The sequence below is a fragment of the Podarcis raffonei genome, chromosome 7, assembly GCF_027172205.1.
Source record: "Podarcis raffonei isolate rPodRaf1 chromosome 7, rPodRaf1.pri, whole genome shotgun sequence".
Lineage (NCBI taxonomy): Eukaryota > Metazoa > Chordata > Lepidosauria > Squamata > Lacertidae > Podarcis > Podarcis raffonei.
Genome location: NC_070608.1, coordinates 10,941,902 through 10,964,106, shown reverse-complemented (window position 1 = coordinate 10,964,106; position 22,205 = coordinate 10,941,902). Strand labels below are relative to the sequence as shown.

Below are 22,205 nucleotides of genomic sequence, written 5' to 3'. Positions count from 1 at the left end.
TGAACAACTTCCTGGTTATAGCTTGTGAACTATTTGTATAGGACAAAACAGAAAGGAGTTTTTGAAAGCTGTTTTCTCTTCTTAAAACGTTATGGGCCTTGAACACCTTATCCCTTTTAAAACTTTCCCCCTCCCAATATCATCTTAGACCATTTTCAGCTGTCAGACAGATTAATACATCACTGAGTTTACTCACCAATTTTGGGGATCAGATTATTTTGAAGATACAGAATTTTCAAATCCCGGCACCATTTGTCAAGATGTTCTATTTTCTCTATATTCTGCTGGTGTAAGGAAATTTCTTCCAAGGAAAAGATTTCACAGTTGTTATGTTCTGCCCTTTGTCTAACTAGCTCTTCTGTGACTGAAAGAAATATCATAGTAAATACAGAAGCAATTCCTTCCATAAAGTAAGGCCACATTCATTGCCTTAGAAAGATATCAAAGCCAGAAGTGGGTTTTATATTCTCACTTCTGCATTTGATACTTTTCTAAGGCAATACTTCTTGCAATAGAATAGAAAAATAGAAGCTGCCCATTGGTCCGTCCAGCTCATTAATGTTGACACTGACTGGCAGCAGTTTTCCAGAGTCTCAGACAGGATGCTTTCCTAGTCCTACCTGAAGATCCTGGTGAGTGAACCTGAGAACTTCTGTGGTGTATAAAATATGTGTTTTGTGGGGAAATTAATTTCATCACAGGAAAAAACAACATCAGCTTGGTTAAATGATGTGCAGAACTGATCTCATAAAGAATGCATTCCAATGCTGTTTTTGTGGGAGATTTTGCAATTAAACCTAACAGTGCATGTCTATGCTAATTAGTAAATAAAGACCACAAAGCTGTAAATTTCTAGAAAAGGCTCAGCTGGGTCATGCTCCCGTATTTTGGGGGAGGGAGGGAGGGAGGGAGGGAGGAAGGCTTGTTTCCTATTCCTTTTGCTCTCTTTTCTCTTCTTTTTGAACCACGTAACTGACCAGGCACATGAGACTGGGGCTCCCGAGTGCCAGACTCCATGTTTGAAACGAACTGTTGCAATTTGTACTGCAGAAGTTTTTACCTGTGTTGTTTTTGCTGTAGCGCTGAACAATGCATGAATGAGACCTCTGGTTACCGTAAGTAAAGCGTTTAAACTTACTTAAGTTTGTAGTCTATTCACTATGAGAGAGGGGTAGAGGCGGGGGAGCACATTGTGAGCACTCAGTAGTTTTATATTACTTTCTATTGATCCGAAGTGCTCAGAAAAAATATGTCTAAACCTTTCTACAATTTCTACTTTTAGTTAAGTATTTTTATTTATTTACTTGATTGGGGGGGGCAACTATCCCCACCACCACCACTGCTGCCCCCTTGAGCACATGCTCTTGACTTGGAAATCCCTTCTGCACATGTTTTTGGGCTGACAGAACCAGGAACGCCCTCTGCATATGCACAGAGATGAGCTCCCCTTCCGCAGGCTGAAAAAGGCTTCCTGCAGGTGCCCTTGCCTCCTTAGCTTATTCAGCACGTGCTCCCTGTACGGGAATATGTCCTCTGTACATGCTCAGGCCCACCGTCTTCAAAGTCATTCCCCCTTGGCTTGAGAAACGTTCTCTGCACATGCTCTTGGCTTGGGGAGAAATGCCTCCTCAATAATATTGTGCCGGATTTACGTATAAGCTAAACAAGCTATAGCTTAGGGCCCCACTCTCTTAGGGACCCCCCCAAAATTAAAGGAAAAACAACAACTGGATGTACATTTCCAAAATATAAAAAACAAATAAAATAAAATCATTTTAATAATTATTTCACTATTAATATACTTCTTCCTAATTGTATTTCAGCTCAACAACTGCTTTGATAAAATACATATTTTGTTATGTGCAAATGGCTTTAGATACCTATTAGGTCCATAAATTACCATATAGCATATATTCAACACAAAAAACAGCAACAATTTATTGTTGACAAAGGACAGCTGGACATATAAAGGGCCCCATTATCTTCAGTAGCTTAGGGCCTCATCGAACCTAAATCCAGCCCTGAATAATAATAATAATAATAATAATAATAATAATAATAATAGTGCCCCGTCCATCTGACTGGGTTGCCCCAGGCACTCTGGGATATAATAATAATAATAATAATAATAATAATAATAATAATAATAGGGACCCGTCCATCTGACTGGGTTGCCCCAGGCACTCTGGGAAATAATAATAATAATAATAATAATAATAATAATAATAATAGGGCCCCGCCCAGCTAACACGACACATTAGAAGAAACTTCCCTATATAGGGCTGCCTTCAGATGTCTTCTAAAGGTTATGCAGCTGTTTAGCTACGGTGTGGGGAGAAAGAACGCTCCTGCCCTCTGCACATGCTCCAGAGACAGGCGAGAGGTGGCAGCAAACACCAGGAGCCACGAGGCGCAGGGGGTGTGAGGAAAGGGCGTGGGAACTGCATTTCCCAGGAGGCTTTGCGCGCGGGGCAGGGACAGGGTCACGTGCTTTGAGCGACCGTTACAAACGACGGCTGGCCGCGTTCTAAATGCACGGCGAGGTCCTGCTCTGAAGGCATCGCAAGGCCCCCTGCTGTTCTCTCAGGGAAAACCGGTTCCGGGGTTTCTCCCTCCCCCCCCAAAAAAACCACACCCTCCGCCCCATTTTTCCCTCAGGCTCGGCGCCGAGCGGTTTGCACCCCCCTCTCCCCCACCCCGCCGGCGAAGACGCGAGGAAAGCGGGACTCACTGCGCCCCATGGTCGCTGACTGGGCCTTCGCTTTGCTTCGGCGGCGGCCTCCTCCTCACGGCTGACGCCGTCGCCATGGCAACCGAGCGCAGGGGGCGGGGCCTACCCGGCGGTTTATATTACGTTCCTCTTTCCTCGCGGCGGCTAAAGAGGTAAGGGCTGGGGAAATGGAACTCTCTTCATACAATTCCGGCACCGAACCGGAGGACGCCGAGTGGCTTTTCTCGCGGGGGTTTTGCCCACGCTTGTGTTCTAAGGCTCCAGAGCTGGCTCTCAGCAACGCGAATGCACAGACAAGCCGACAGGGGCGAGGGGGGTGCATTGTAGGCCAAGGAAATGCCTAGCCAGCCCCGGCCTCGCTATCTGGACTTGGGGAGGGGGTTAGAAAGGGGGGAGGCAGTTCGGTTTTGTGCCGGAAGTGTAGGACAGCACTAGGTTGGGTTCGCACCCCTTTGGCGGGAAGAATCTTTTCTCTTTTGCGTCCCCAATTTACTGCCCTCCCACGTTGCCGGTATTTCTGTGCCGGATGAATCTCAAAGCGGCTTAAAAAACAATGGATAACGCCAACATTATAGAGCAACACGAATGCGGCGTGGATCAAGCCACGAGCTCACCTGCGCTTCGCGAAATAAGCATTTTAATCTCGAAAATGGCTTCGCTTGGGTTGTAAGGCATGCTAAACAACGCCCCACTGTGGCTTTAAAAGGGAAGTAGACGCCTGCTTCTTGGGAGAAAAGCAATGACAAACCTAGACAGCATCTTAAAAAGCAGAGACATCACCTTGCCAACAAAGGTCCGTATAGTTAAAGCTATTCTTTTCCCAGTAGTGATGTATGGAAGTGAGAGCTGGACCATAAAGAAGGCTGATCGCCGAAGAATTGATGCTTTTGAATTCTGGTGCTGGAGGAGGCTCTTGAGAGTCCCATGGACTGCAAGAAGATCAAACCTATCCATTCTGAAGGAAATCAGCCCTGAGTGCTCACTGGAAGGACAGATCCTGAAGCTGAGGCTCCAATACTTTGGCCACCTCATGAGGAGAGAAGACTCCCTGGAAAATACCCTGATGTTGGGAAAGATGGAGGGCACAAGGAGAAGGGGATGACAGAGGACGAGATGGTTGGACAGTGTTCTCGAAGCTACCAGCATGAGTTTGACCAAGCTGCGGGAGGCAGTGGAAGACAGGAGTGCCTGGCGTGCTCTGGTCCATGGGGTCACAAAGAGTCGGACACGACTAAACGACTAAACAACAACAAGTGTTGTTTGACAAATTTGTATACCACCCCTTCACCCAAAGATCTCAAGGAGGAATTTCACAGCATGAAATGCAAAACAAAAACAAAAAATGTGTAATTAAAAACAAGCCAGTAACACACATGCGCACAATTAAAAGGACAAAGGATGTTGATCAACAGAAGGCCTGGTTGAAGAGGAACATTTTCGCTGGGGCCTGAAACTGTGCAAATTTATTTTATTTTTTTATTCAGTTTCTAGGTTGCTCTTCATCCATACATGGAACTCCCTGGACTTAATTAAACCTATGGAACTCACTGCCCATAGTCACAGCTAGACTGATTCAGGGCCCTCGGGACTTTTATGGCTTATTGGCCATGGCAGCTAAATGGAACCTCCAGGTCCAGAAGCAGCATACCTCTATTAAGGGGCAGTTGTGGCAGAGAGGGAAGGGATTAGTGCTTTTGGGTTCACATGGAGGATACCTGCAGGAAAGACAACAAACTCAGCTGTAAAATTGCACCATCTGGTGGCTCAAGGTGCACTTTATAGAGAATCGGTCTAACTTCTACAATGCTTTGTGTGTGTGTGTGTGTGTGAACAAAACAAAAAGTGCAAGCATAACACAAAGAAAACAAAGAACCGAAAATGTAAACCATAAAGCGTCACAGCCTGGAAACACTGAAAGTACAAAAATACAGTGCACTAGCATAGCTGTCAACTTTTCCCTTTTCTTGCGAGGAATCCTATTCAGAATAAGGGAATTTCCCTTTAAAAAAGGGAACAGTTAGTAGCTATGTGCACTAGTCATTAGCATCTGTCTGGCAGGGAACACTTCCTCGTGGTCTTTTGCAGGGATGCCTTCCTAGCGCTTACTCCCTGAGACTACTTTTGGGCTGGTGTTTGCCAAGGATCGAACCTGAGGGCTCAAAGGATGTGTTCTGTCTCTGAGCTATGACCCCACTGCAGACGAGTAATAGGATAATGGAAGATGAGGAAAAGCAGATGGACAGGTAGATGGTTGCATATGCAACCTTTTTGCCTGCCACAATTTTGCACACCAAGTTGAATGTATAGTGCTCTGCATTGCCCCACAAACTTGGAACCAAGCGATTTCTTTCTTCCCAAATGTATACTTCAGATTTCAAAATAACAAGTGTATCTGCAACATAAAAATGATAATTGCACTAATGTGCATCAAAAACTTTATTGTAAAATATGTGTTCAAATAACAAGTACAGTATAGGTTTCAGGATTAGGTGCCTTGATTATAAGTATCACTAAAACGTGGTGATTTGCTCTTATTATAGTTTATACAGTATTGCAAGTAAGAAAGGTGCACAAATGATACAAAAATCCCGAACTTTTCTTGACCAAGAAATTTATGGTGCAGGGAATCAGAGTGACACAGCTGGACTGAATGCAAGACATTATTTATTCTAATTTACTGAGTTATTTACATCCTGCCTTTCCTCCAAGTAACTCAGAGTGGTGCTTTATCCTCACAACAGCCCTGTAAGGTAGGCATATTCTGAGAGAGACAATGGTACCTTCTAGGCCCTCCAGACCTGAGTGGGAAGTCTGAACTTGAGTTTCCCCATATCTACTCCCAACCCAGTTTGGAAAACTGGATGCAGGTAACCAAACATGAACCTTTCATGAAATCAGTTTGGACGTATCCTGTCAACTGATAAGCTGGCAAACAAAGTGAACAAACAGTCCCGCACTGGATTAAGGGAGGGCAGCAGTTTTCAAACTGTTGTGTGGGGAAGCCTCTCTGGGTTCCCCAACAAGAACATCAGACATAGTGGGCAAGCATTTCTTAAAGGTCACTTGCCTACCACTGACTGTCTTTCCCATACAATGCACGCATAGCTATAGGATGAGGCTAGTTTGTTAGCAGCATCCATTCATTGCTCAGGCACTCCATACTTTCCAAAATTAGCAGTTTGATCAGCAAAGAGGGTGCATATTGGCTCATGTGTTAAAACTGCCAAGGTAAGTGAGATGAGTGCTGTACCCCATAGTTGCCTTTGACCAGGGGTCCTTTACCTTTACCTTAATTGCCAACCCAATGTCCTGGCCCAGCTTGGGTTTTTACCAGTTCCTAAATCCTGAAAATCGTGAGATGCTGTCAGAATCCTCATTCCTCAAAATGCTTTTTCATCTGTATCCTTGGTGCAGCTTGAAGGCACATGGTTTAAAAAAACACAAAAACCATTGCCGATGTTCCTACAGGTAGCTAGGCGAGGATTCCAGAAGAATGTGGAAACAAGATTCTGAAGGGAAAGGATGATTATTCTCCGCAGATCACATGAACTGACAGGTGGTCCCATGAAGGGACTAGTACAAAAGTGCCAGTGAACCTGATAGAAGAAGGGGAAAGAATGACAAGTATTACACAGCTGAAAACCATCTAACATTCTCACATTTGTCAGTATGACTTAAGGCACAATCATTTAGGCATGTTGATTCCTAGTCATGCAGCAGTCTGTAAGTTGATGGAAATAAACATCTTGGTAAATTTGATTAGAGAAGTTTTATATCTTGGTTAAGAAATTATTATGAAGTCCAAATTAGCAGTGAAATAGGTATGAAACAGCACTGCAAAATAAGTTCATAAACCTATTCTTTTGGTGTTTTATTAAAAATAAAATATAGATGATTATGATGATTGCTTAATGGGCACAGCACACACTTGTTTTCAGAAGAATTAGGTACCTCCAGTCAGGACTCATGCAGACTTTTGTGCCACACTTTTCAGGTGTGGTTCTGCGCTTCAAAGCTCCATACCCAAGCGGTTTGTTTGTTGTCTGAGCGCTTTCCCTGGGAAAACCCACATTTTACCACTGAATGGCAAATGGCAATCCATGGGGAAGCCCTTTGCCATTTGCTCCAATTCAGTGGAAAAATGGGGGTTTTCCCGGGGAATGCGCCAGGACAAAAAGAAAACCACTCAGGCACAGAGCTTTAAAGCTTGGCCCTGTGCCTAAAAACGTGGCCAAAAGGAAGTCTGGGTGAACCCTCAATCCCACAAATCATAGAATTGTAGGGTTGGAAGGGACCCCAATGGTCATCTAGTCCAACCCCCCGCAATGTAGGAATCATCTGGCATGTAGCAAGGATAAACATTTATTTTTTGCTTACAAATTAAAATGATGATCAACAGCAAGAAGCTCAGCAGAGTTGTAAACAGTCCTCCCAGAAAGAATCTGAAACGACAAGAATCAACATAAATCACATATTAAGCATTATTTATTTGTTTATATTCTGGTTAAATGCCCAGGCGGCTTCTAAGCAGTTTGCAAATCATTTAAAAAATGCACAACATTGCTAAAATTCAAATTTAAGCCACAGTGCAATTGAATTAGAACGGACTATAAATTAAAGTAAGATTGTATGGGGACTGTTTGTGGGGTAAGGAACTGTGCCCAAATTCAGATGAATTCTCCATATGCTTTTCTTGACATTCAAAACAGTTTTGACCTCAAACCCTATTTGGATTTGAGCATGGGACCCTGCAAGCCCACCTTATTCACACCACCATTTACTTTGGTATTACACTAAGCCTGCAACTTATGTGCATTTAACTTGTGCGTATTCAGCTTTAATCACTTGGCAAAAAAATATAGAAAAATTAAAAAGGGGGAATGGGGGCAGGTGTCCCAGGAAAAAAGACTTTCTCACTCCTACCTGCTACTGCACACAATGTGTTTTGACTATGCACAATTTTGCCCTTACGTGTGATCCCCCAGAATGCAATCTTTGTGTGAGTTGTGGGCTTACTGTATATGACAACAATCCAATTTGAGATGCCCCTCAAAGGCTTGCACATTGTCAGAGGCAGAGATGCCCTACCCGAGAGAGAGCAATTCCCTAGTGTGTTGTCCTTATATTAATAACTTTCAGAATTTAGGATGTCCCTATACATAAGGTATTGAGAAGCGGGTGGCGCTGTGGGTTAAAACACAGAGCCTAGGACTTGCCAATCAGAAGGTTGGCGGTTCGAATCCCCACGACGGGGTGAGTTCCCATTGCTCAGTCCCTGCTCCTGCCAACCTTGCAGTTCGAAAGCACGTCAAACTGCAAGTAGATAAATAGGTACCGCTCCAGCGGGAAGGTAAACGGCGTTTCTGTGCGCTGCTTTGGTTAGCCAGAAGCGGCTTAGTCATGCTGGCCACATGACCTGGAAGCTGTACGCCGGCTCCCTTGGCCAATAAAGCGAGATGAGCGTCGCAACCCCAGAGTCGGTCACGACTGGACCCAATGGTCAGGGGTCCCTTTACATAAGATAAAGTTTATGAAGTACTTACAGAATGAGGAGTCTCTGTTAAAGGAAGCTACAGCTTCTCTATGGCTGTGTCCTCTCCCTCCCCAGAGGCCTCTTCCAGTTTCATCTAATTCCCTTAAGTGCAAACCCACTCAAAAATATAGTGTCCTCCCGCTATATTCCCACCACCGTCCTCTCCTTATTTTAGTCTTTTATTATAAGCGTATTTATTGAATATTAATAAAACAGGATGGATCAAAAGGCTCAAAACAGGAAAGGATCAAATAGTCAATAACCAATGCAAATATAATTAATTCATTTCCCTTCTCTGTCAAAGTCACATCATCTTAATATTAAATCAGGCAGGGAGATCTGCAGAGCAATGACAGCTATGTGTTTCATTCATCCTCCAGCCATGAACTCAAGAGCCTGTCAACAAGGTCAGGCTAAGCTGGTGGCTTTTCACATCAGGAGCCAAGATAACAACCAGCTTGGCATTCTCCAAATCTCTCCCAGAAATTCACCCTGGTCACTAGTTTGTAAGTGAGCATCAAAATGGCTTTCATTTGGCTCTCCTTGGAGATCAGTTTTCTGTTAAATGGCTAAATAGGAAGTGGGTGGTCATCTGGATATGCCACTCATTAGTATTTGATTTTTTAAAAAAAGTTCAACCTAAACTAGAGCAACACACTATGGTATCATTTCACAAACTGATTTTGAAGCCTGTCTGAATTTTCCATTCAACAGAACCAAGAGGCTGCTGTTAATCCAAAGGACCCTTGAGCTCCCATGTCTGGTCACATGATTTGCCGAAGGACAGTTTATATAGCTTCTTTGAAAAACTCTTTGAATGCATTATAGATGAAAGTGCTGCTATATATAAAAAGACATTCAGATTTACCTTACGCAGAGGGAAATGATCAAACACATGGAGAGCGCGATAACTGGGCAGAGGTCGTGCCTTACTGTAAAAGGCTCTATTTAGAACACATACAGAGAGAGAGAGAAAGAAAAACAGTTACTGCAAAAATGTTACCTTCCCGATAACAGTTACTGCAAGAATGTTACCTTCCCGATAACAGGACCCACAGGTCAGGTTATTTGTCTATCCAGTGCAGTCTACTCTGGCTAGCAGCAGCCTTCCAGGGTCTTGGGCAAGAGGTGTTTCCTATCTCATGATGCCTGTCCCTTTTGCCTGGAGATGCTGGAGACTGAACCTAGGAGCTTCTGCATCCAAAACTCTGGTTTCTGCGTTGCATGGGGTTGGACTAGGTAACCGTCTGGATCCCTTCCAACTCTACAGTCTTAGGATTCTATGAAAACATGTGCTCTGCCATTGAGCCATGTTCCCTTCCACCCCTTAATGCCATTTTTCCACAAGGAGTTTTCATTATATCTTCCCCTGGAATTTAACTGTAGCATGGGCCCCTGAAAAAGGCTGCAGAGCACAGGCTGTTGGTGAGATGATTTGTAGAATGAAAGAAGAGACTTTTGGCCACCTCAAAAGTAAGGTAAAGGTAAAGGGACCCCTGACCATTAGGTGCAGTCGTGACCGACTCTGGGGTTGTGGCGCTCATCTCGCTTTATTGGCCGAGGGAGCCGGCGTACAGCTTCTGGGTCATGTGGCCAGCATGACTAAGCCGCTTCTGGGCAAACCTGAGCAGCACACAGAAACGCCGTATACCTTCCCACCGGAGCGGTACCTGTTTATCTATTTGCACTTTGACGTGCTTTCAAACTGCTAGGTTGGCAGGAGCAGGGACCGAGCAACGGGAGCTCACCCCGTCGCAGGGATTCGAACCGCCAACCTTCTGATCGGCAAGTCCTAGTCGTCTCTGTGGTTTAACCCACAGTGCCACCCGCATCCCCAAAAGTAAGGTAAGGGCAGCTAAAACTCTGCATCTCGCCTGTGAGCATTTCCCCAAAATGTTATATCCCCTTTGGTGATGTTTTAATGCTCCTTTTTCTCATTAATCAATGAAGAAGGATTGTAAAGAATGAAGGAGAAATTTCCAGTGCTGTGCTAGCTTTAATCCAGAAGACCTGTTCCGGACTAGATCACACCTTGACCAGCACAAAACACCTAGTACAGGCAAGGCCTTGGTAAAGAATGACTGATAGGGAATGAACAGTGCACCAAAGCATTTGTATAAATGAGGTTACATATTGCAGAGCTCAGGCATTCCTGGAGCCATAATAATGTAAGTGGAGAATTAGGCCATAATTAAGCTGATTTAATCCTCCTGATTTTTTTTTAAGCCCACCAAATACGACATGACAGATGTTACAGAATGTATTCAATGTATTCATCTTAGCTACTGTTATTATGTTCTTGGGCTTTTTTTTAATTAAAGAGCATCTTCCTAGCAACTTCTGCTTGTTTTCTTTCTTTTTAATGATCATAAGTGGGGCTGTGGATTTATATCCCTTCTATCCTGCTCCTCACAACAGAACATACTGGGGCTGACAACCTTCATAAAAACCACAAATAAAAAACAATTAAAATCCCAGTTCTAAAACCACAAATACAAAATACACCATGATGGTCAGCAATAAGCAGCAGATAACAAGATGTCAAGTATGTACCAAATGTCTGCAAGAATGAGCCCAACATATGTGGCAACCAGATCTCCACTGGGAGAGAGTTCCACAGCTGAGGTGCCACCACTGAGAAGGTTCTGTTTCATGTGACAGCCCCACAAGCTGCAGTCATCAAAGGCATGACAGGCAGAACCTCCCATGCCAATCTTAAAACCCAGGATAGTTTGTACAAGGAAAGGCATATCATAAACAGAGAGCTCTGTAACACAGAGAAGGGTTTAACTCACTTGAACAGTCCAAAGATTTTTCATAGAAGTACTCTTCTTCTGCTGGGGGAAAGATACAAGTAGGTGAATAATGCTGCTCTTTTCTGGGTTTTGTCCAAGTTGCATCTTTCGAAGAAGAGGGCTTCTTTTGTACCAGACTGTGTCTCTCTGCCCTTTGGGCTTTGCAATTGAAAGCAGCATCAACGGTACCTGTAAAAAAACCATTGAAAAACATATATCGTAAGCACAGATGTTTGTGCCTTGTCACAAGTCTTCCTTTAAGTACAATACCTATTAGAATAGCTGCTGGCTTTCCTGAGCAAAGTCAATGCTCACCAGTGTCATAATATTCATTGGTGTCCCCCTTCATGTCTCCATCAAACCAAGTATCCTCTACGTGAGGTAAGTCAATAGTGGTGCTGTTCAACCATGATTTAGAGGCTCCAATACTGAACAAATTAGCAAGCGATCGGCGGATTCTCTTTCTTCTCCGAAATATTCTGGCACGAAAAAATAAACCAGAACATTAGTACAAAACTATCTACAAATGCCTATGAAGCATTTAACCCATTAAGTTCTTATCTAACAGAAACAAAGTACTTAACTTACATGTAATTAAGTTTTACACATATTCTTCTGCTACCCTCATCTTTCTTTCTTTCTTTCTTTCTTTCTTTCTTTCTTTCTTTCTTTCTTTCCTGTTTTCAATTCTGTACCCAGGGCAGCTGTCTACCAGATCCATCTGGTACGCAGGCTGAGACCCTATCTGCCTGCGGACTGTCTCTCCAGAGTGGTGCATACTCTGGTTATCTATCGCTTGAACTACTGCAATGCGCTTTACATGGGGCTACCTTTGAAGGAGACCCAGAAACTGCAATTAATCCAGAATGTGGCAGCTAGACTGGTGACTGGGAGCAGCTGCTGAGACCATATAACACCAGTTCTGAAAGTCCTACATTGGCACCCAGTATGTTTCTGAGCACAATTCAAAGTGTTGGTGTTGACCTTTAAAGCCCTAAACAGCCTCGGTCCAGTATACCTGAAGGAGCGCCTCCACCCCGATTGTTCTGCCCGGACACTGAGGTCCAGCGCCGAGGGCCTTCTGGCTGTTCCTTCACTGCGAGAAACAAAGCTACAGGGAACCAGGCAGAGGGCCTTCTCGGTGTTGGCCCCCCGCCCTGTGAAACGCCCTCCCACCAGATGTCAAAGAGATAAACAACTACCTGACATTTAGAAGACATCTGAAGGCAGCCCTGTTTAGGGATGTTTTTAATGTGTGACATTTTAATGTATTTTTAACCTTTGTTGGAAGCCGCCCAGAGTGTCTGGGGAAACCCAGCCAGATGGGTGGGGTACAAATAATAAATTATTATTATTACTATTATTATTCCTCCCTGCCAGAATTTAGGTTGTAAGCTCCATGGCAGAGAGGTCTCTATTGTTAATGGCCCTAGCAAAGCACTGTCCTACTGATGGTGAATTTTCATTGTTATCAACAGCAACATGATTCAGAGCAGAGATCCAAGATTTATCTCTTGGGAATCTGCACCATGGGTGGAGAACCTCAGATGTGGTGGCCAAATGCAGCCCTCCAGTGCTCTCTTTGTTTCCCACTTCTCTTCAGCCCAAACCCCTGTTCTGGGTCTTCCTCAAGTGTTTTACAGGTATTGAATTGTCACTGGGCTGTGATTATATCTCTTTCTTGCCTGGATCCAAGATGTCTGTATGTTGAGACCTCTGACTTTTGTGTGCCTGGAATGTAGTTTGTTGCACAATGGTAAAAGTCACACACTCTTGCCCTGGGCCCCACTCAATTTTCCCTCTGGCCTCTTCCGCCACTGGCATGTGATCCCTAGACGGCTAATTATGAGTGAAATTTGCTCGGGTTGAAAAAGGTTCTCCACTCCTAATCTGCACTTTTGTAAAGAATATAGATTCTCAACAAGCTACCAGAGGCAGCAAACCATAACAGTGAACTCATAGGCTGGTTTATATAGTAGTTAATTCCTTTGAAAAGGCCTCCTATAAGCAGGGAGATGGTGCATGAAAGTAACTGAACAGGACTCAGTAACATTGGTTTTGCAGAATGTGTGGAAGGCACTTGCTTCTCCAATAGAACTTATACACGAGATCACATTTACCTAACTAATTTCTCTTTATAGGTAACACTTGTTTGGGATAGACTCAGCGTGACGTTGCCATCTTCATCGGACAGAAAACTGTCCTCTGTGAGTAAGTAGTAGCCGTTAGTAAGAAGCCGAGGGCTCCGGCGACAAGCCAAGACACAGCCTGTGCAGGGGTTGGTGGAACAACATTCGTAGGACGTCTCGTGGTCCAGGAAAGCATCTGTGCATCTATGACAATAATAGCAAAAATTCTGTTACTCAGACATCTGGCAGAAGACCACAAGGCAGCAAGTTCCCGAGCGGGTAGTTCTCTTGGTCTGTTGCTGTTAGTGCAACAAGAAGCCTTGTGGAACATTTACGACAGACCGATTTATAGTTACTTATTTATACAGAATCTGAGACGCGGGTGGCGCTGTGGGTAAAACCTCAGCACCTAGGACTTGCCGATCACATGGTTGGCAGTTCGAATCCCCGCAGCGGGGTGCGCTCCCGTTGCTCGGTCCCAGCGCCTGCCAACCTAGCAGTTCGAAAGCACCCCCGGGTGCAAGTAGATAAATAGGGACCGCTTACTAGCGGGAAGGTAAACGGCGTTTCCGTGTGTGGCTCTAGGTCATCAGAGTAGCTTCGTCACGCTGGCCACGTTACCCGGAAGTGTCTGCGGACAGCGCTGGCTCCCGGCCTATAGAGTGAGATGAGCGCACAACCCTAGAGTCTGTCAAGACTGGCCCGTACGGGCAGGGGTACCTTTACCTTTATTTATACAGAAAATATATAAACATTTAGCAACATCTGGAGGGCCACAGGTTCCCTACCTCTGATGTGGAGAGTTCTGAGCTGGATGGACCAGTGACCTTGCTTTTATCTGGTATCTATGCTAAGGCATGTATAATCACATTCCAACATACACATGATATTTCCAAGGGGTTATAATGCCCAGGGCAAACGAAATTTAGCAAAATAGTTATGGGTTCAAAATGTACTAGAATGCATGAAAACGGGCATTTTTGGATAAAATATATCACAAAATGAGACAACCTTTCTAGAAATATGAGTATGGGTTTTCATGTAGGTTTTTAAAAATGGTGTATTAATGTAGAAATGGGATAGAAGGAATAAACACATGCAAAATTGACAGACTAGACGTGGAGCTACCCATTCATCCCTGCTTCCTCGAGCAATCAAGTGGCTCTAACTTGTTCTACATTGTCCAACCCACCTAGAAATACCCTAGCCCCATAGCAGCTATTATTTACAGTGGTACCTCAGGTTAAGTACTTAATTCGCTACAAAGGTCCGTACTTAACCTGAAACTGTTCTTAACCTGAAGCACCACTTTAGCTAATGGGGCCTCCTGCTGCTGCCGTGCCACCGGAGCCCAATTTCTGTTCTCATCCTGAAGCAAAGTTCTTAACCTGAAGCACTATTTCTGGGTTAGCAGAGTCTGTAACCTGAAGAGTATGTAACCTGAAGCGTATGTAACCTGAGGTACCATTGTATTTTAAATGTTTCTGACCTGCTCTTTCATTTCAAGCGACAATTCCAAAGTAGGTATCAATAAGATACAACATAAAAGATAACGGCATAAAACTAGGCAAGTTATCACAGCCACAAAAGCATTCCACCTGGCATCCTACCACATCCAAGACCTGGTGAATTCCCAGGTCTTTACGTGGTGCTAGGTAGATCTTCAAAAGCAGAGACATCACTAAACAACTAAACAACAACAGGTGGATCTTTGTGGGAGGAAGTTGCAAAGCTCAGGCTCCACTACTGCAAAAGACAGCTTTTTCGCCATGTAGTATACATTATCCATGCACAGCGCTGGCATATGCATGAGTGAAACATTGTTGTTTAGTCGTGTCTGACTCTTCGTGACCCCATGGACCAGAGCGTGCCAGGCACTCCTGTCTTCCACTGCCTCCTGCAGTTTGGTCAAACTCATGCTGGTAGCTTCGAGAACACTGTCCAACCATCTCGTCCTCTGTCGTCCCCTTCTCCTTGTGCCCTCCATCTTTCCCAACATCAGGGTCTTTTCCAGGGAGTCGTCTCTTCTCCTGAGGTGGCCAAAGTATTGGAGTCTCAGCTTCAGGACCTGTCCTTCCAGTGAGCACTCAGGACTGATTTCTTTAAGAATGGAGAGGTTTGATCTTCTTGCAGTCCATGGGACTCTCAAGAATCTCCTCCAGCACCATAATTCAAAGGCATCAATTCTTCGGCAATCAGCCTTCTTTATGGTCCAGCTCTCACTTCCATAAGTAATGTGAAACATTACTTTTCCTAATGCATACACTTAAACATTACATCCCACCCCCCACAACATGTCAGTGACCAGCAAAGGAAATGGCTATTTGGTAGCAGCCATGAGCAGGAGAATGCAACATTTGATCTGCCCCAGGGAAAATAAGGAGGGCAACATGTGGATTTAGCATACAATCTCTAGTACTGTTATAGACTGTAAAAATGTATAAGTAACCTGGGTGTGATGAGTTCTGGTGCCACCTTCTTCCTGGGCTCCTTTTCAAGCAGTGGATAACCTGCTAAAGCAGAGAGCAGATAAGCAGAGTGGTCAGTTGAGATTTGTTCCTCAGGGACAAGATGCATAGCTAAAACATATATCCTTTCACACATATTATGCACATGAAATATATGCGTTATCTATCTCCCTCTCTCATTTAGGTGGAAGGACCATCCATGCACCATTTATAAGACAAGGTGAATTCAATGAAGGTCACTTCTGATTGAGTAGGCATGTTTAGGATTGTACTCCGACAGAAGAAGAAGAAGAAGAAGAAGAAGAAGAGGAGGAGGAGGAGGAGTTTGGATTTGATATCCCGCCTTTCACTCCCTTTAAGGAGTCTCAAAGCGGCTAACATTCTCCTTTCCCTTCCTCCCCCACAACAAACACTCTGTGAGGTGAGTGGGGCTGAGAGACTTCAGAGAAGTGTGACTGACCCAAGGTCACCCAGCAGCTGCATGTGGAGGAGCGGAGACGCGAACCCGGTTCCCCAGATTACGTGACTACTGCTCTTAACCACTACACCATACAGCCATCCAGAGCAGCGTAGGGATGGCTTGTGTCTAAAAGATGGCAAAGGAGGTGTTAGGTAGATACAGGTAGGGCCATGGTTCATCTACAGGAAGTCCCAGGTTCAATCCTTGCCATCTCCAGGTGGAGCTGGAAAGAGAGCTATCGGAAAATCTGAAGAGTCACTGTCTTCAACAGAGTCTTCAACATTTTCATATCTGGGCCCCACCTTTAGCCAAAACATCATCATCATCATCATCATCATTATTACCATATATTTGCAAGGTGGCAGTTCTACTGCTGTGCCTCACCTTAGATCAAGTTGCAATCTAGTAGTGGGTTCTGGTGACTCGCCAGTTGAACCAATGGGGGATACTGAGCCAGATGGACCAATGGTCTGACATAATATAAGGCAGCTTCTTGTGGGTAATTTGGGTGCCACCACAGAGAAGGTCTTTCTCTAGTAGTTATCCACCTAACCTCCAAAAGCAGGAGCACCTGCAAGAGGGTCGGTGGACCAGTTCCATAGAATAAGTTGGTTGGATGGTATAAAAGTGTGCGATGCAACCTAAATAGTTTCTGGTCCAAGCTGACCCACAAAATTATTTGCAAATTAATGGGTATCATGTTATAGTTCAGCCTCTCTTTTCTACTCTGTAAAACCCCATTTGCATGTGTGGCGTTACATAATCCACAAATAGGCATAATGTGCGCGTGCACGTGCACATATACATCTCCAGCTTCCATTTGCAATAAGTTGTGATTTTTCTCAGCTACTTCTTTCCTGTGCCAGTGGGGCTTGCTTTCTGCAAAACCCAAACAGTTTAATTAGCAATGCCAAATGTAGATTAACAGTCATATTATGGGCAAATCATCTGATGGATTGCATTGTTGATTCACACTACGGTGCTAAATTATTACTTTGCAAACATTTACACAGTGTTTACTGATTAATGGTTGTAGCCATGCTAGCCAGAGGGAAATACGTTATTCATTTGCAAGCCTGAGGGAAATCAGGTACCCTTAATTTGACATGCAGTGTTTCATTCAAATCCTTTATTTGTTTACTTGATGTTTATAATGGATGCAAACATTTGTGTGTGTGTGTGTGCGTGAGAGAGAGAGAGAGAGAGAGAGAGAGAGAGAGAGAAGTTCCTTGGCACTGCTTCATAGGTCCAGCTTAAGGGTCCAAAGAGGACAATGACAGTTGCAAGCATTGTGACTCAACAACAGGCCCATGGATGCTTAGTTCAACTTGTGTATGGGCTATACCATTTCAGTCTGCAGGTGGAGGCTCACATCATCTGAATGGTCCTCCTTCAAAAAACCATTCCCCCTTTGCTTAGCAGCAACCTGAGCCCAGTAACTGCGAAACAGTGCATTGAGAGAACAACACAGCTCCCAATGAAACAGATGTTTACAAACTCACAGAAATGCCACCAAGACAGTTTCCCCCGCAAGCTCGTAGAAAAGCTGGCCCTACACCACAGGCAATGCAGGATGGGACAGTCAACAAGCCCCTGGGCCACATTATCCAGGACCGCTAATGAACACACCCCAGCGTCCTCAAGGAGCTTATGGAGCTCCCCCAGGTCAGTGGGAGCCAGTGTGGTGTAGTGGTTAAGAGTGGTGTACTCGTAATCTGGGGAACCGGGTTCGATTCCCCGCTCCTCCACGTGCAGCTGCTGGGTGACCTTGGGCTAGTCACACTTCTCTGAAGTCTCTCAGCCTCACTCACCTCACAGAGTGTTTGTTGTGGGGGAGGAAGGGAAAGGAGAATGTTAGCCGCTTTGAGACTCCTCAGGGTAGTGATAAAGCGGAATATCAAATCCAAACTCTTCTTCTCTTCAGGTCAAAGAAATGCACGTCCTATAACTTGGATGCCAGCTCCACCTCCACTTCCCAACTGCCCCCCAGGATTGGAATATTTAAGCCAGGTTGATCAGATGATCATTCATCAACAGATTGAGCTTCTGGAAATCATCATTGGCTTTGAAACCAGCAACAAGTATGAAGTAAAAAATGCTTGGGGGCAAATGGTTTACTCGGCGATTGAGGACACCGACTGCTGCACACGAAACTGCTGTGGAACATTGCGGCCATTTACCATTAAAATCACAGACAACGTGGGCCAGGAAGTGATTGAGCTCCAGCGACCTCTCCGGTGCTCCAGCTGCTTGTACCCTTGCTGCTTGCAAGAGCTTGAAGTCCATGCCCCTCCAGGCACCCCTGTGGGGTACATTAAGCAGACGTGGCACCCCTTTCTGCCTAAATTCACTATCCAAAATGAACTCCATCAAGATGTCCTCAAAATCACCGGGCCCTGTATAGTGTGCAGCTTCTGCCAAGATATTAATTTTGAGGTGCTGTCACTGGATGAGCAGACAGCGGTTGGAAGGATTTCTAAGCACTGGTCTGGCTTTCTGAAAGAGGCCTTCACCGATACTGACAACTTTGGAGTCCAGTTCCCGTTGGACCTTGATGTTAGAATGAAAGCTGTCCTGCTGGGGGCCTGCTTCCTGGTGGATTTCATGTTTTTTGAATCCGCGGGAGGAGGCCGGCAGCGAATGGGCGTCTGGGGTTAGGCCAGGCTACCGCCTTATAAATGCCTTGGAGAAAGTCCTCTGGTTTCTTCTGTTTTTGCTTTGCTTAGATGGAGTCTTAAGCCTGCTCACAAGAGGGGTTTTTTTGTTTGTTGAAACCAGGGTTTTTTTTGTATTGTTGTTGCAGCTGTTGCATCTATAGAGGCAGAATATTGTTAAAGGTAAAGGGACCCCTGACCATTAGGTCCAGTCATGACCGACCCTGGGGTTGCGGCGCTCATCTCGCTTTATTGGCCGAGGCAGCCGGCATACAGCTTCCGGGTCATGTGGCCAACATGACTAAGCCGCTTCTGGCGAACCAGAGCAGCACACGGAAACGCCGTTTACCTTCCCACCGGAGCAGTACCTATTTATCTACTTGCACTTTGACATGCTTTCAAACTGCTAGGTTGGCAGGAGCAGGGACCGAGCAACGGGAGCTCACCCCGTCGCGCGGATTCGAACCTCTGACCTTCTGACTGGCAAGTCCTAGGCTCTGTGGTTTAATGCACAGAAGCACCCTAGAGTCCCTGTCAGGTGGTGTATAAATTCATATATAAGAAAATGATGGTGACTTTGTGTACATAAGCAAACACCCCTGTATCTTATCTGTTGCTTTATTTCCAGTGTAGCAGTTGCTGTATTACTGCTGCTCCTATACTCATCTAGCCAACTTTGCTTCATATCCCAACTGGCTAAACTTCCAACTGACTCTCAACTGTCTCCTCCCTCGCATTCAGATTCTTAGCCAATCCTCCATTCCAGCTCACTCTCTCCCCTTCCTTATCTAACATTACCTTAATTCCATTATTATACTTACCACTGCAGGGGTACCTCTGGTTAAGAACTTAATTTGTTCTGGAGGTCCGTTCTTAACCTGAAACTGTTCTGAACCTGAGGTACCACTTTAGCTAATGGGGCCTCCCGCTGCCACCACGCGATTTCTGTTCTCATCCTGAAGCAAAGTTCTTTACCCGAAGTACTGTTTCTGGGTTAGCGGCGTCTGTAACCTGAAGCGTCTGTAACCCAAGGTACCACTGTATTACAATATCGCCTTATTTGCTATCAATGTACAGTACATACGTTATTATATGCAAACACTGGAACGTCACAGAGACCTCTCCATCTGAAGTTGGCCCCAAGGGACAGATTTGGGAAGGGGATGATGGTGTGCTGCACGCTCTGCTTCCCAGTGATTTCTGGTGTGGTTCTGGAGAACCCTAAGACTTCTGGGGGAGTTCAATGTCCACACAAAGCCACTCCCGACATAAGGGGGGGTTTCCGGGCTCACGCCCCACCTACATCCTCGCGGGGCTGGCTGCAGCCCCGTGGGACTTGGGGAATCCCGGGAGTCATTTAGTATTCATTATTTAACGAGCCAGCCAATCGGCTGGCAGTGGGGGCGGGCTTAGCAGGGTTCATTTAAGGTCGGGGCAGCCCGTGCTCGCCCCTTTTCTCTCTTACAGCCAACTGCGGTTTCCCACCCACCCGCTCTCTAGGTTGTCTTTGGACTTTGCTATGGGCTTCGGCTGGTCGCCGCAAGGGGCCCGGTAGGAGTTTTTCCACTTGGCTAATTGGCAGTATTTTGGAAGCCATTTGGTTTTTTCGCCTACCTCGTAGCAAAACGTCACAACACCTTTGGTTTGGGCAGTTAAGCATTGGCAGGAGTATTATTATGCAAATGAGTTGGGAGGGGAGGAACGCCATCACCTCCCCCAAATGTTGAATGGTAGTTCGTTAAAGGACTCCAGGGGGCGTCGCCTTGTCCGAAACCTATGGAGGCTAGGGCCTAAAGCGCGCTCCCGAGCGGTAACCCCTCAGGGAGCGCCTAGGGATGTGCATTTTGGGGGCTCCCCCTGTTGGTGCTTAACCCTTCCTGGTTCTATGCCAGTTAGTCTGATAGGGCCAATGCCTAAAGCCAATACCGCTCTTACCTGTAATCAATAAAGTTGTGGCCATTTTTCGCCCATTAACCTAAATTCTGGTGTCCAGTGTCTTTATTCCATCTCTGGGAGGGGGCGGGAATTGCCACGCAACCACTGTGACTCAACAATAGGTCCATGGATGTTTAGAACTTAGTTCAACTTAGTATAATTCCAGCCTCCTGCTTGGAGACTCACATCCTTTGAATGGTCCTCTGTTGCTAAATAAATAAATAAGTAAATCCCACCTCCTTGGGCAGCAACCTGAGCCCAGTAACGGTGAAGAGGCACATTGAGAGCCTGGCATGGCTCCCAAAGAAACAGATGAACACAGACCCACAAAAACGCTACAAAAACATTTCCCCACAGAAGTTAGAAAAGCTGGCCCCAGACCAGTGAGAATGCCTGGACATGGTGTACAGAACATCGCTGATGAGCTACTTTATCCAGGAGAGCTGATGAGCATAAAGCAAGGTTATCCCGGAGTTTATGGATCTTCCCTATCTTGTTGTAAGCTAAAAATGGGTGATGTTTGCACCCCCCAGGCTGTAACCTGGATGCGGGCAACCATTCCAGATCTCGGCTGTCCTCCCGGATTAGAATATTTAAGTCTCTTGGATCAAATAGTCGTTCACCAGCAGATTGAGCTTCTGGAAATAATAATGGGCTTTGAAAATTGCAACAAATACGAAATAAAAAATGGCTGGGGGCAAAGGATATACTTGGCAGTTGAGGAAACAGACTGCTGTGCGAGAAACTGCTGTGGAGCGGCATGTCCATTTACAGTAAAAATCATGGACCATGTGGGCCAGGAAGTAATTGAGCTCCAGCGACCTCTCCGGTGCTCCGGCTGTTGGTATCCTTGCTGCTTGCAAGAGCTTGAAGTCCATGCCCCTCCAGGCACCCCTGTGGGGTACATTAAGCAGACGTGGCACCCCTTTCTGCCTAAATTTGCAATCCAAAATGAACTCCATCAGGATGTCCTTAAAATCACCGGGCCCTGTGTACTGTGCAGCTTGTGTCAAGATGTGAACTTTGAGGTGATGTTGTTGGACGAGGAGACCAAGGTTGGAAGGATTTCTAAGCACTGGACTGGCTTTCTGGAAGAGACCTTCCCCAATACCGACAACTTTGGAATTAAGTTCTCGTTGGACCTTGATGTCAGAATGAAAGCTGTCCTGCTGGGGGCCTGCTTCCTGGTGGATTTCATGTTTTTTGAATGTGCAGGAAGAGGGCAGCAGAGAACGGGGGTCTGACAATAGACCTGGAAGCTGCTTCGAAGAAATGCCCTCGTGTTGCTACTTCTACTTTTCCTTTGCTAAGATGGAGCGTTAAGCTGGCGAATAAGAGGGCTTCTTGTTAAAACGACTTATTTTTGAATTGCGGCTGCAGCTCTTGCACCTATCGTGGTGGGACATTCCAATTTATGGGTGCTGCTCTAGAATTCATAATGCATTGAAATGGAAACACTTTTTTTTAAAAAATACAATTAAATGTATGTATTTTTCTGTG

At 45.3% G+C, this 22,205-nt stretch overlaps 4 protein-coding genes across 6 annotated transcripts in view; 2 read left to right on the top strand and 2 right to left on the bottom strand.

Moving 5' to 3' along the window:
* Positions 1–2,858, bottom strand: part of DNAAF11 (dynein axonemal assembly factor 11) — a 40,117-nt gene extending 37,259 nt beyond the window's left edge. The window contains exons 1-2 of one of the 3 annotated variants that reach the window (XM_053395281.1): positions 2,732–2,858; positions 197–364 (exon numbers count right to left, since the gene is read on the bottom strand). In XM_053395281.1, coding sequence (XP_053251256.1) covers positions 197–364; positions 2,732–2,741 — 178 coding nt within the window. In that variant the 5' untranslated portion in view covers positions 2,742–2,858. The remainder of the gene's footprint in view (positions 1–196; positions 365–2,731) is intronic. The other 2 variants (XM_053395282.1, XM_053395280.1) reach the window with 2 other exon arrangements.
* Positions 2,859–6,004: 3,146 nt separating this feature from the next.
* On the bottom strand, positions 6,005–15,818 carry TMEM71 (transmembrane protein 71). The gene is given in 8 exon segments (XM_053395284.1): positions 6,005–6,327; positions 7,109–7,173; positions 9,133–9,208; positions 11,060–11,248; positions 11,375–11,538; positions 13,180–13,392; positions 15,638–15,773; positions 15,776–15,818. Coding segments are annotated over 8 exon segments (894 nt in total). The 5' UTR covers positions 15,804–15,818; the 3' UTR covers positions 6,005–6,304.
* A 1,637-nt stretch (positions 15,819–17,455) lies between these two features.
* Positions 17,456–18,811, top strand: LOC128417070 (phospholipid scramblase 1-like). Its single transcript, XM_053395287.1, has 2 exons — positions 17,456–17,781; positions 18,041–18,811. The coding sequence occupies exons 1-2, from the start codon at positions 17,736–17,738 to the stop codon at positions 18,772–18,774; spliced, it is 780 nt and encodes a 259-aa protein (XP_053251262.1). The 5' UTR covers positions 17,456–17,735; the 3' UTR covers positions 18,775–18,811.
* Positions 18,812–20,809: 1,998 nt separating this feature from the next.
* On the top strand, positions 20,810–22,205 carry LOC128417067 (phospholipid scramblase 2-like). Its single transcript, XM_053395283.1, has one exon. It carries the CDS (start codon positions 20,999–21,001, stop codon positions 21,947–21,949), a length of 951 nt encoding a protein of 316 aa, XP_053251258.1. The 5' UTR covers positions 20,810–20,998; the 3' UTR covers positions 21,950–22,205.